The sequence below is a fragment of the Xiphophorus couchianus genome, chromosome 24 (genome assembly GCF_001444195.1).
Source record: "Xiphophorus couchianus chromosome 24, X_couchianus-1.0, whole genome shotgun sequence".
In the NCBI taxonomy this organism is placed as follows: domain Eukaryota; kingdom Metazoa; phylum Chordata; class Actinopteri; order Cyprinodontiformes; family Poeciliidae; genus Xiphophorus; species Xiphophorus couchianus.
Window position 1 is genome coordinate 16,911,728 of NC_040251.1, and position 15,049 is coordinate 16,926,776.

The window sequence follows — 15,049 nt, forward strand, 5'->3', positions numbered from 1 at the left end:
ACTCGTTAATTCACCACTTTTGCCCCAACTTAAGTTGCTTTCAACCCCAAAATATCAATCATTCGTCAACTAAACATAAATATAATGAAGCACATCTCTAATTGACAATGTATTTTGAGAGAACCTTGAACATAATAAATCTTAACAATGGATGTTTCAAAGCAACAGGGAACCAAAACACCATAACGCATTAGAGAGCTGCCATTGCAGATGAATGTAGTAGCTGATTGCTTTGTCAAACTACTAGTAGTTGGTGTGAAGAGGAGCTTTTAGGTAACTTTAATGGTATTGCATTGATTCAACAACGTGTGAAAAACATTCCTGAAGAGGTTTTAGTCCATATTGACAAGTAGGCATCACAAAATCTACTGTTTCTCCACTTCCTAAAGGCAATGACGCTCAACTGGTACCAAGAAATTAAGATTAATCGTGTTGAATCTAGCAATAAATTAGTTGTTAGCTGGAGTATATAGACTCAAGGACAAGTCCACTTGCAGAAACAGCAACACAGAGAAATAATTAAGTCAAAACTATCCAGAAAATACAGAAATCTTCATTTAAGATAAAAAAAACCTCTTAGTCTGTAAGAAAGTTCAACCCAGAACTCCACAAGTGCCCGTTTTAACTTCAAACACTGTAAAAAAAACTCCTATTATTCACCTTCTACTGTTCAATTATTGATTGATTATTCCAAAAAATAATAATCAGATCAGCCCTAAACTATGATGATGTTAAGTAAAGCAGAAAAGGCAGAAACATCTGAAGAATAATTGAGAAAGTTCAATTACCAAATATACCTTAACCCAAGTTTCAAATCTCCGCCTGAATATTTTTGCGTATTTTAATTGTATAAAGTTCTTTAAATGTCCTCTGGGTAAATATATTTTTGCTCATTTATCCATAACAACAGGAACTTTCAAAATCTAGCAAGTTATTTTTACAATTTACCGTCTATTAAAACAGTGTTTTCTCAGATTAATTTCACTTGCGCTACCACAGAAGCTAACAACATTAACAAATAGTACAATTTTGCACAGACAAATATCAACAAATATGCTATATTTTTATCCTGAGTAAGGATGTTCTGCAGTTTTATTCCGATTAGTCATGCTGCTTTGCTTATTTGATCATTTTTAACCAATAATCTGATGTTTTGGTGCAATGATTGTGATTTGTTTCCATTTTCAGTCAAACTGACTGAAAAGCTCAAATGAGTTTCAGTGTAGCATGCCAACAGCTCATTCATTAATAATCAAACAGTCATTTCAAACAGGCAGGAAAATGCAGATGTAGACGTTAGAAAACCTCTTTCTCAGTAACCAAGATGTGTTGTCGTTCCTCAGACATCCAGGTGTTTAGAGTCTCCGCTCGATTATTCAGAGCTGAGGCCAGAACGCGGCGCCTCGAGTGCTGAAGGGCAAACACGAGGAATCAAAAGCTTGCAGGCAAATAAACAGCATATCTATAACACAGAGATTGGCCTTTGTACAACCGCGGGGCCCTGCTGACTCTGGTCGCCGCTTAAATTGATGCCTGCATGCACAGCTGCCTCCAGGGACCGATCGCATTCTCATATATGTGCTGGCTCTTTACATCTCTCCTTTTTTTCCATTAATCTAATCACGCAGCGCTGCATTCGCTCTGCGAGGGGCGCCGCGGAGCTTAAAGAGGAACTTGTGATTTGCTTTGGTGATGCTAGGAGGTGTGAGAAGAATTGAATCAGAACTTTTTAAAAGAGGCAGTGTTGTGTATTTTCCAGGTACATGTAGCAGGGGTGTCAAATTCGTTTTGGGCCAAATCAAAAATCTGATGGTTCTTAAAGGGCCGGTTGTACCTGACTGTATCTATAAAAACTGTTAAAATATCAATAAATAGCATTCAATGAGTGTTTCTTAAAATTAAATAATATTGATCATCCTTTCAGACTGATCAGTCCATCCAGGATTTGTGATTGTTTTTATGATAAAAATCACAGAATTTGTGGTGCCAATTTAAAAATATTTGCGCTAACGTATGATGTTAAATGTGACTTTTTATTCATTGCTGTATCGATCACAGATTTTAACTTTTACTTTAACAGCAAGTAAATTTGAAAATCCAATGTTTTTGGCCAATTTTGAGAAAACTCTGCTGTAAAAATCAGAACAAATGTAAGGATTTGTTGATTTCATGTGAATTCTACGTATTTATAGAAAACTATAGGAACTTATTGATGTAATATGGAGTCTAAAGGGCCACATAAAAAGCTACGGTGAGTCAGATTTGGCCCCCAGGCCTTTTGTTTGATACCTGTTATAGTGCAATCAAGTATCTGTGTTTCTATTCAACTCAAATCTGACTTAAAATAAATTTCATTTTGTAATTTAACACCTTGAAATTGGGTCACTGTCTCTTTAAAAACTCCTGTTCTTTCTGAAACTCCCCCTTCAGGAACTCAGTCCAACATGGCTCCTCTATTAATTCTTTAAAAACGTTTTTACCAACGTTTCTCTGAGAGTAGCTCCTATAACGAGACGCGCAGCTCCACCAGGTGTTTGCTAATTGCTGCTGGCTATTCTGAAGGAACTGCTCTGTGAAACAGAAGCTTGGAAACTGCAGCACTGAGGAACTTCAAAGGCGGGGCTAAGTCCATCCAGGTGTTTGCAGCTGAATGGTTGCCATGGAGATTAAAGGATTCCTCAAACATGCATGAAAGAACTAAGGCAATACTGCAGATGATGTAAAGCTCAAAAACATTTATTTTACATCATACTGTCCCTTTAAAAAAGCACATGTGAGTATCAAAAGGTTGAGCTTCTTTTTGTATTCCTGCTTGCTAATGTGAGCATGTAGATAAAATATAAACCTGATACACGGTGAAGTCTTTGCTCCGGGTGTAATGAGGCACACTGAAGCACGTTGGTATAAATCTTTTAAACCCTTAGCCCCAGACGCCACCAACATCCCCAAGAGATACAGCAAAATATCTTAATTACGCCACTTAACATCACATCGGCGAGTCCCGGGTGAGCCCAAGCAAGCATATAATTCATTGTGCTAAGCATCTGCAGCAGCCAAATACATAAACCTTCAAGGATGCGGGGAAAGAGACGGAGAGCTGGGAGTTCACAAGCAAATGTTGTTCCTTCAGGAGCCAGAGGGGATGAAACGGTATTTAGGCGCCAGAAGCACCTGGTTCAACATCAGATCCAGAACCTCACAGTGATAAAAGATCTGCTACTCCACATTTTGCTGCAAAGATCCCTCATTACTCCCATTACAGCGAGCCGTGTGTCGTCGCCTGGGTCAGACTGAGTTGACTTTGCTATCAGAAAAAGCTCGATAAGAATGGAAATTGGTTGGTGGGTGATGTAAGACCCCTGCAACGAAGAATCAGTAACCAAACCGTGAATATTCAAGTGAAATTTAAAACAGTGGCATCTCTTTGTTCAATGTCAGAATTTAATAATGAATGAAGCAGCAATGGGACTAAATGCTTCTTCTTCTCCTCCGCTACGTTTTAAGTCCAAGTGATGCAGGAAGTTGCAAAAGTACAAATATTTTTTCCTAAAATCTAGTACATATCAGTACAAATATATTATTATCCCCTTATGGAACCTTTCCTTGTAGAAAGGTGGGAGAAAAAGAAAATTTAAACAGAATTACCCAACACCATCAGTAAAACAGTAAAAAGTCTATGTACAGATATCAATAAAACAGCCTCAATGATAAATTAAGACATCAGAGCCCATCTGTATGGGATTTAATCTCAGTATAAATCCAGATTACTTTATATTTTTTAGAGAATAAACAGCATCATGAAGACCAAGGAACTGGCTTTTTATGGAAGAATGGCAAGAACAGGTTTCATCAAGTCAAATTTAAGACATTTTAAGACCTTTTCAATGTCACCTTGAATAAAATTAAACAATAAATAAGGTTAGGTGGATGCATATGGTTCTCTACAGCCTTAACATAGTTCCAGTTTGCACAGAAAGCATCTCGCCTCAAACTGGTTTGCAACAGATGTGAGACAGTAGTGAAAACAAACAAATTAGCAACTTGAGTTGCTAATTTTGAGCTTTACACAAACGGGCTGATGGCGTGACACAAAGAAGTTGAGAAAATGTTAAACGTTTGTTGCCGTCGTCACTACAAATTCTTTGGTGTTGGGTTTCACCCATGACCTTTGCCTGTCGCCATCATTCGTCACTCCCCATGTGTCGAGCTCTGTGACACAAAGAGCTAGCTAGCTAGCTTGCTAGCACGAAGGGCTGGACAATAAATCAATAATATGTTGTAATCAACACGTAATCAATATCAATACAAAATACATCTGATAAAATATTCAATATATATAATATTTATTGGACTCCAATCCAATAAGAACCACATGGCATTCTGGGAAATGTAGGCAGAGGAAAGACTATAACCACTCAACCGCTCACAGCTAGCTAAACACGTTTGGTGGCATCAACCAACTCACTCACTCTTTGGTTACCTAGCAACTCACTTACTCTTTGGTTGCCAAGCAACAACCTGTTGAGTAACTTGCGCAGCAGCAGTTTAAAGTTTCATCACTGTGACTCTTAACTGCTTAAAAATAAAAAAAAACAACACTGGAGTGAGAACTGGATAAAACAGGAGGGTTTACACTACCAGTTCACACAAAAAAATCAATACTTATCAATATCCACTGATAGGTTTCTCAGCCATACCCTGAAGTCCAACTAGTAAGAATATACTAGCCGCTAGTTAGCGATAGCATCAACTGCCTCAAAACACAGTGAAGATGTCGGCACACAACTCCAATTTTTGCACAATAGAAAAAAACTACGTCTATAAATATATATGAGATTAAACAATCATGTAATAACAATCATGCTGAGAGGATCTTTTTCCTCAGCCGGCCCAACAAAGTTTGAGTTTAAAGGAACATATGTAGACCTGAATTATGGATGGATGTCTTATGAATAAAACTTAACAATATGGACAGTTTTGCTTTTTAAAAAAACATCATGACAACAAAAAATCTAAACATTAACCTGATAAATCATAAACAATAAGCTGAAAAATCTACAAAAAAAATTTCCAAAAACTGCAGTGGAGGTTAAATATCCAGCATCACAGTCAGCTGTTAGAATGGCCCAGTCAAAGCCCGGACATCAATCTTAAGACTCCAAATCAGAGGTGTCAAACTCATTTTCATTTCAGACCATATAAAAAATCTGAATGTTCTTAAAGGGCCGGTTGTGTCAGAATGTACCGATAGAACCATTAAACTGTTAAAATATCAGTAATTAGCATTCAATAAGTGTTTCTTAAAGAAAAAAATGTGGGGATCTATAGATTTTGCATATTTGTGAAAAACTGGAGGGACTTATTGATGTAATTTGGAGTTTAGAGAGCCACATAAAAAGCTACAGTGGGCCAGATTTGGCCCCTGAGCCTCGGGTTTGACGCTTGCTCTAAAGCAAGACTTGAAAATAGATGCAATCCAATTGACCTCTATAAACTAGAATTGCTCATGTTGGCAGAGATGTGCCACTCCTCACAATTATTTGCTTATTTTTGTTGGTTTGCACAAAAAAGCCAAGTAACACACATTACGGTTTGTGCTTAACCATAACAACACGCTTGAAGATAAGCCTTCAACATGTTAAACTAATGCATGTCATCAAAGGAAGAGGCAATAAAAGTTGTGCATATCTCTTTCTCCTTTATGGCCCCCAGTTTGAGCCTCAAAGCATTATGAGCATGCAACAAGCTTTAACGACTTCAGCCTTGGCAGCACGTTGCAGCGCTCTACCCCCACCTGGCGTCGCGCTCTGGAAACCAGAGCAACCCCTCTGCAAAAACCTCCAACTAAATTTTAAGTATTTTTGTCAATATATACATATAAAGGAATGTTTTGTGCTTTACTGAATTGCGCTTTTGCGGTTTATGAAATGAGGAGTTAACCATTCCCCCCCCCTCAGGCTTCACTGACCAGAACATAATTAGAGACACGACAAGTCAAAAGGATGCAGCTGCGCAGGTAACGAGGAGCCACGAACAGGTGCGCGTGGATACCAATTAACAGCGTTAAAAAATGATTTTTAAATCCCCTCAACTTTGAGGCGCGTGAAGGCGCATCACTAATCTGTCGCTGGAGATGTTTCAGCGCTATCTTCAATCTACAGTATGCAGCAACGCCGAGTGAGAGCACACACACACAAAAAACGAAAAACAGGAAGGCGGTGGTCCAAATAAATGCAGCTGAAGTTGGAGGAAATCAAGCAAAAATGTAAAGGAGGCAAAAATGTAGCGCGGGCGCTTAGGTTGTGTCTAAGAAGCCTTGGTTTCTCCATTCCTATAAAGGACCCCATCATAATCCCCCTTTTCAGGGCGAAAGCATTCTGGCCCCCCGCAAGACGTGCTTCAACTACCAAACAACGGCCACTTAAACAATCCAGTCCCACTTCTCCCCGCCTGTCGCAGCGGACCAAAATGGCACAGAACTTATCCACAAAGTCACCAAGCTCCAAAAGGCTTTCTCGCATCCGGCTCACCTTGACTGATGCCGACGAGCACCCCGAAGAGGAGGGCCGCTTTCAGCATCATTTTCGGGCAGGTTTCGGGCTGTAGGGCGCTGCTCGGAGGGAAGCCGCTGTGGGAAAACGATGCTCGCTTTGCTCCGTTCATCCACCGTCCTGGTCTCCGCTGGCGACTGAGCTGCTGCTGCTGCTGCTGCTTCCTCCCGGTCCTTCCTATGCGCGCGCTCCCGATCCGCGCTCGCGCCTCGCTCCCCTCCAGCATCGATCCTCACCAACATCACTGCTGGTGGTAAACTGACCAGAAGAGGAAACTGCCTGTAAATGTGTGCATGCTTCGGTCCAGGCTGTTTAGGACGTCCAAGAACGATCTTAAAATTATTTCTAAGATCTAAAAAAAAAACAAAAAAAACTCCATATCAGCAATGGCGCAAGTATTTTTCTAAATCTAATGCGTTATCCTACTCTAGTTACCTACCAAAACCAACTTTATTAAAGCAAATCTGCAAAATAAGGCATTTTTAATCCAGTTTTACAAAGTAAACTGATTTTTATTTCTGTAGTTTAGCTGCACTGGATTTACAAACCAAACTGCACTAAATACATGCAGGAGAAATCAAAAGTGGGAGGAATTTGCACCAATTTCTGCTTAAATCATAAATAAAAGATGGGGATAAATGTTTAAATTATTTTTATGAACACTAGTGATGTGCAATACTGTGAATCTGGTGACTGTATTCAAACTCTCTCACTGAGAGGTTCAAGCATTTATTGCCTGCTAAAATGTCTGATTTCCTCTTAGTAATTTGCATCAAATATGTCCATATTGTTCCTGTAAACATACTAAATTATCTCTTCCTTTTCCCAGCTGCTAATGCTACAATGCTATGGTGCTAAAGATCATCAGCCCAGTCATAGCGCACTACCATTAGCATAATTTCTAAAAATCATGTTTCTTCACACTAGTAGAGATGGATCATTTCAAAATAATACCAAGGCTACTTGACATCATTACCTACAGTGGCCTCTCTGGATTGTATTTCAGGATAACAACTCATTTTCTGGTCCATGATTCGACCCATATACCCGGGAATGTACCAGACACGTGTCAAAAAGGATTTTGCGGCTGTAATTACCCAAAGATCTCCGGCACAGTGATGCAACGAGAGTAACTGAGGCAGATGAGGCAAAGTCTGGACCAGAGTTGTGGGAATTATGGAGAAATTTCTGTCGAGCACTCTTAGCGTACACTAGAAAACTGTAAAAAGTAAAAGTCGAAGACCTTGCTGGAAATCCAGATTTAATAATTTAACTGTAGGCATGGTGTTACATTTCTATCCACAGAACAAAATCCAGACCTCTGGGTTTTCTTTAGATAGTTTTGAGCAAATTCGAGTTGACCTGTCTTGTTCTTTGGATCAGTAGAAGAGGAGATCTCAGCCTCACTGGTGTTGCTGCAGGTTGAGAGATTTCCAAACACCTGCATCCTCAGAAATTCAATTTAAAAACACTTTATTTATCCCAAAGAAGCATTAGATGGTGTCATAACACTGTAAAAGCCAATGGTAATTCTTAAAACTTATAGATGTGCACCTGAAACAATGTTTATTAAGCATTTAGAAAATTGAATAGCAGTACAAATATGTAAATACATTGAGAGTGTCAGGTTTTAAACATGTTTGAAGCTACAGGTTGGTACAATTGGTTTCCCCTTTTGGACTCAGTCACTCTATCAGAGATCTAACTTAATTTAACTTAATTTGAATATGAACTTGTAATCCTTTTAAATAATTAATAAATGCAGCATTTTAGTCCTACATACTAAATAAGTTGCAACGTACCAAAGTATTTTCAGAGTGGTTGTGGATGATAATGGTATGAACAGGAAGGAACTCCAGTAGCTGTCAGTCTTCCAACGAATCTGAAGGTGCCTCTGACTGAAGACTGTTGCTGTATGACTGTTACAACATGCCAATAGTTCAATTTCCAGAGAATAGAGATGACATTCCACATTAACATGACTTGGACGTGGGCAAGCACTGCTAAGCCACCTCGTTTGCTTTTGCCGCTCCTCTTTAAATCTCAAACCTTCCCCGTTCTGATCGACGCGGGAAGCGATTTGAGCTTCCTCTTTCTCTCTCTGGCTCTCTCAGCGTTGCCTCCATTTCAATTTCCTCTGGAATTATTTGTTGTAGCTTTTGAGGAGAGGAGAAAAAAAAGGAAAAGAAGACAGTGTACCTTGTTGCCATGGTTACACATCATAACACATCCAAAACGAGAGGGAATAATTGTCCGTTGTTCAGAAACCGGAATAGTTTCATTTATTAAAATTTGTTTTATTGTTGAAACAGAATAAAATCCTTGTAAAATCAGCTTAAACTACTTAACCTTAAACCTTACTTAACTTTAAACACCTGGCCTATTCAAAGCCTTGTATTTGCAAATCACAGTCTACTCCAAGCATTAGTTGTGGAAGCTGTCTGGCATTGCAAACAGATACTTGAGTATGCACAGAGGGTGTTGTGTGGCCTTCTTCACTAGGGAGCAGTAAAACCCTGGCGGTTTACTCAGTTTATGAGGTAATTTTGTCATTAATTAAAGATTGTAAGTGTAAGTTATGGCTCTGTGGGTCTTCTAAAGCTCCCACCTCACTTTGTATGCCGGGAATAAAAATGAACACTCGTGTTTGACTTATTTCTTCCCAAACAAAGCTTATTATTAAATTTGCACTTTATGGAGTTGATTAGAATTTGGCAAGAGAAACTCAACTTTCCGTTAATGTCCTTAAATCCGTTTTAATTGGTCTTTTTTGTTGTATCCTAAATTTAAGAGAAACTGGATTTGGGGTTTTCATTAAATAAATAAAAAATGCTTGAAGTCAGATATTTAAATACACTTTATTTAAAAAATCAAAATCTTTTTTTATGTTGCAAGATGCTAGAATTATAATTAATCTTGCTGTACCTCACGGCTGTATTTTGGGGCCTTATTATTCAGATATAAAGCTTCATTTATATGCTCCAAACCCTCAACTCAAATAATTACTAAATGAATAACTAAATGTTATCAGACAGGAAGTTAAAGCTTGGGCACAGATTGGTTTTCCAAATGAACGACCAAAAGCAGACTGTGAAATTTAAGGTTTAAGAACAACATAGTTATTTTTTCCCCAAGTTCTGATGTCACTAGAATGGAAAATATGTTGGTAGAGTTGAAAATCTGATTCAATTACATCAGTTCTGTCAGGAGGAATGGGCCAAAATCACAGCAAAATAAAGCAAGAGTGGGAGAAAACCCAAAACATTTGAAAAATCTACCAAATATTTAAAAAATGCGTGTAGATATCTGAATTTAAAGTCTAAATAAATTACCTCTTTGTCTAAAAGAAATAAGTTTAGTAACTTAACAGGACAAATAGCCTGCAGGGTCAATTCTGTGATGTTTTTAGACTGCAACAGGAAGCCGGAGTACCCAGAGAGAACATGCAAACTCCTTTGGGATTCGAACCCAGAACCTTCTGGTTGCACGGCAACACAGCTACCAGCTGAGAAAACTTCATTATTCCTTGATTTACCTGTGCTTCAAACATGTTATTAAAGTGCAAATAAAGTCCTGCAGTGCAGAGCAGCCAACCTGAGTGTGAATGACATGAACCGTTCTGCTTTTATGTAGTGAACTCTTTCAGGAGAAAAGATTGGACTGGGGTCTGCGGGTTGTTTGAACTTCCCTTAGGCACCTTGTCCAAAATTATGCAGGTCAAACAAACTGTTTTTAATTTTAGTTTCCTTTTTTCCCTGCTGCAATAGAACACTGAGACAAAAAATACCCTCACTAGTTGCCAGAAGATCATTTCAATTCTGCACATTTTCACCTCCATTTAAATGCAGAGCATAATTCCAGCTGTCAGGGTGAGCATGGCTGTATTTAAAAGCCACAGTCCATTTCATGGCCAACATGTCACTGACAGCGAGTGTCACTTCTTCTCTGTTGCAAAGCGTTGCGTCATGCAGCTCCCTTTGTGATGGGAAAGGAGAGATTAAGCGTTTTGCGCCTGGTGGAGTGACTCGTGGCCTTTCTTAAAGTCAGGCTGTCAGCGACGGTTCCGTCATCACTGCTGTCAGCAGAGTGGGTCACATATCTGCAGTGGAGAGCGGTCCTCACAGCAGAGTCATGTGCACAGATAATCCATTGTGGAAGATGCTTGTCATCTCCTCGGATTGGTGATAAAGACGTTATTCACAGCACTGTGGATCTGAGACTCTAATCTGTCCATTTTGAACAGAACCGATGAGACAAAATGCTTGTTGTCAAAAGGCCTCGATTGATGCTCATCCGTCATTCCTCTCTTTCATTGACTCTATGCTTCTAGACGTCTGCAGATATCACATCCGCTCAAACTCTACTGTCCCGGTTTCACCAGCTCACATTTAAGACTTTTTAAGACCAGTGTAGCAGAGCCTCAGACCCAAGAAAACACGGAGAGCTTCCACGGCTGCAGTAGATTCGTGTTTACTTCGTTCGAAACCAAGTTTGTTGAAGAGCAATGAATACACCGTGAAAACTAAAAGGAAAAAAATACATTTGCTTTAGTGCCTTTGTTTGACACAAAACATGAATACATTACATACTATGGGTAACAACCTACAATCAGCATATATAATGGAACGGACATTTACAACCAGTATGAATCAAATGTAAGACTTGTACCATGACAGAAAGGTAGTAGTAGTGAGTGAGTTTGTCAACAGAAGTGAGATATTGGCAATGAATTTAAACTTACCTGTGATAGAAGAAAAAGCTAGCTAGCTGGCTAACTAGCCAGGGTATGTTAGCAGCATACCTCAACTGCCTGAAGTCACAGAATGCAACTAAGATGTCTGCGTGTGACTCGAGCTTTTGCCTGACAGAAAAATAAAATCCATAAATTCTAGGACATGATGAAATTTAAGAATTAATGTATTTAAGGCCAACTTACATTTTTTTAATAAACTGAATGCCTTCATTTTAGATACACGAGTTTAATACTTTTGAAAGTGTCCTCTTTCCAGTTTTTTTTATGTTTGTGCTGTTTTGTCACACGTAAATAATTCGGCTCATCAAAAGAAATGTTAATTTGAGAGAAAGTGATTAGTCTGATTAGTCCCCAGAATATTTTGGGGGACTTTCTTTGGACTCTTTCAATGTTACGCTCAGCTTCTTGGCTGCCATCCTGACCAGTTTCAGTCTCAGATTTGATTATCATCTTTTCTAATGTCAATAGCAGTGATATGAGACATCTTTAAGAGTACAAAACATGTGATTAGGCGCATGCAAACCAGAAATATTAAGGACCCCAAAACAGAACCTTGAGGTACACCAAAATGAAGACGTCTGAAGGAAGACCTATAATTTGAAGCAGTTACAGAAAAAGATTAAGACGACCACTAAGGCAGATTCTAACACACCAGTTCGATACTTATACCCATCAAGATTGCGCACAAATATGCAACCAGAGTTTTCCAGAGTTTTATATTCTAAATATTTCCTCTAATAAATCTGGTTTTCAATCAGACTGAACAGGATATCGCTCAGGTTAAAGGTGGAAACAGTTTTGAAATGATTTATGGGAACCGTACAAAATTCTGTCATTTTAATATTGAAAAAATGTGCATCGATGTCGTATTGCAATCATATAGAAAACAAACCCAGAAAACCTTCTGTAGACAGAAAGCTATTAATCTAATGTTTTTTCTTCTGTCAAACACTCCTGTGTTTATTGACTGAAGAATCTGACAGGTCGTCCCCAGTGTGACTGTCTTCCTTCATACAAAAACTGTATTTACATTCCCATCAAGTCCACATCGCAATAATAATTTCCTTATGTGCTTTTCCGGCTGGGATATGACACGTGTAATGTATCGACCTGAAGGCACTGGGACACAAGCACATCATCATATTTTCTGTCTTCTAAGAGATATGAACATCTCCCTAAAGAAAAGAAACGCCTCTTATACATTCTGCAAGGACTTTCTTATATATAAATAAATTCGCCTCTCGGTGATGAGAGAGTGGGTGTACATGGCATGTCAACACATCATCTCCCTTGACAATATGTCACACAGCAAGGAAGCGAGCTCCACACCTCTCTGAAACAAACAGAGTGCGGCACATTGTTGCCTGGAGTGTCTTTTCCTCTCAGCCGAAAAGAAAACACAGCGCACTTGATCAAACCAAGGTGCTGAAAAAACAAGTTAAAAGATGCTTGGCTCAGCAGATTCTCCAACACAAAACAAGCCTTACATCAACGCAGGAAGAAGCGGATTATTATGATTAATGTGGTGCATGAAAGTTTTTAAGCAAATGACACGGAGCCGCGCTGCAGAGACGCCGCTGATTTAGAAAAATGGTGTGTACAGTAGAACTGCAGCAGTGATGGAGACTTAGATAAATTGGATGGGTGTCGGCGCAGACGGGATTTCCAGATGGTCATCCCCCTTCAGAGCGTGCTCTCAAACTGTCAGCGAGCTGCTTCACAAAGTACATACAGTACAGTAGGCGTCAGAATTAGCAAACATGAACGTTGTGTTAACTGTTACATTCAGTAAATCCACCCAAGATTTTTCTTTGCTTTGTTTGTTATTGAACTTTAAGAACAAAACGGTAATACTCCAAGCCACAACAGTGATGTAGAACTAAAAACGGAGAGGATTGGTTTATGTTGGTTACCTCCAATCTGGTAAAGATAAAATGTTTTATACTAAATACACTGAAAAGATGGGAAAACATTCAGGTTGATCTTTAAAAGTCAGGAAATGGTTCCAACATCCGCTGCCTTGCCAAAAAGCAGAAAGGCTCCAGTTGGATTTAACTAAGCAAATACATAGGAACCTTCTGTTGGGTAATTACTGCATGGGTGATTATCATTCAGCTGGCAACATGTTACTGAACCCCAACTAATGCATTTCTTAAATAACCATATGGAAAGACACATGGAAAAGGTGTTAGTCTGTTTAAGAAACCTAGAATCATTGGTATCAAGCAGAGGAAACATTTAAGGAGACGCAGAAATGAAGTAAAATTGGAAGAAATGTGATCAAAACAAAACCCACAAAACCACAACAACTTAAGATATAAAACATGAAATGAAAGTATTATTAGTCTCTTAACTCGTGTATTGATGTGTTTTGTGCTGTTTTAAATTATTTATGGATTCTGAAAGTTTGGATTCTAAGCTTTTCAAGGATGTCAAACACATAGAAATCAAAAAAGAGGTTGTCAACATTTTAGGACTATTTGTAATTTAGACACAGAATAAAAGAAAAATAGACTTGAGTAGTTTTGGCAGAAACAAAAATCCTCTTCTGCATTACTAAATATAAAAATTATCCACCCATTTCTATCAGTTGTATTTCAATAATTTAAATGAATCATTTTTAATTAAATAGGATTGACAAGAGCTGACGTGAGCAAAGTCGTAAAAAAAGAGAACAGTTTTCACTGAGACTCGTTCGTCGACGACACGTCAAAACTGACTTGACTTCCTCCGATTATATAAATATTTTCTTTCCACCAGATTTTCTATTGAGTGACCCGATTTTAAGCCTTTTATTATTTTTAAACACAATCATTTGGTAAGCTAGCCGTAGCGTCGCACGTCACAGCAAATACAAGGTCGTTTACATGCAGTACCTTGCAGACCACTGGGGGCGCCCATGGACCACAGTTAAGGAGCGATGGAAGATCTTTTTGTAGGAGTTAAAAGATTAATGAACTCTATGAAATAAAAACAAAAGTAATCTGGGTTTTTACTGAGTCCTCAGCAGAATAACGATCCAAAACATCTGGCCAAGTCAACACAGAAATAGTTCGGCAAGCATAAAAAATACAGATTAACTATAGATGAGTTAAAGAGAAGAAACAGAGGACATAAGACTTGCTTTAGGAAAAGACTATTAGCCAAACTGACTTGTACAAAGTACGACTAGAGGACAGTTTGATGGTCTGGGAATTAAAATAATTTAAGCAAAGGTCTAGGTGAGAACTTAACAGATTACACTACGGACCAAATGAAGCCCAGTTCCCCTTCCTGCTCTCTGTCCAAGCTTTGACCCATTTATATTAGAGTCACAACACCACCAGCTCCCATCCAACCCTTCAAATCTGACCTGCTAAACCAACATGGAGAACTCTAGTTTTACACGGCTGCAGGATGACTCATTCCTGCGAATCCACAAAGGTTTTACCCCAATTACCGTCCACATCAAGCCCTGCAAAGGCAGCTTCACTCTGTTTACTTGTTATTGGAATCATGAATCAAACTAATCACTTTAGTACAGAGAAAACAGCTGATCTGCTGAACCTATTTGTGCTTTCTGTAGAGGAATCATTATTCACAAAGCTGCCATGCTGAAGAGGAATCCATCACCTTCTGAGACATCGATGTTATTTTCTTCAAAAGTCACAATGTAATTTCCTTAAGAGAGATTCAACATTTTTTCCTCTGGTACATCAAACAAATTAGAATAGGCGAGGCCACAGGCACCAGATCAATCTACTTT

The 15,049-nt window shown here is 38.8% G+C and overlaps 2 protein-coding genes across 6 annotated transcripts in view; both read right to left on the reverse strand.

The window, feature by feature from the left end:
* Window positions 1–6,792, reverse strand: part of LOC114140911 (neural cell adhesion molecule 2) — a 287,272-nt gene extending 280,480 nt beyond the window's left edge. For all 5 annotated transcript variants that reach the window (XM_028011230.1, XM_028011229.1, XM_028011226.1 and 2 more), the window contains exon 1: window positions 6,531–6,792. In XM_028011230.1, the coding sequence (XP_027867031.1) occupies window positions 6,531–6,777 (247 nt within the window). In that variant the 5' untranslated portion in view covers window positions 6,778–6,792. The remainder of the gene's footprint in view (window positions 1–6,530) is intronic.
* Window positions 1–15,049, reverse strand: part of LOC114140903 (uncharacterized) — a 1,158,965-nt gene that overhangs the window by 709,496 nt on the left and 434,420 nt on the right.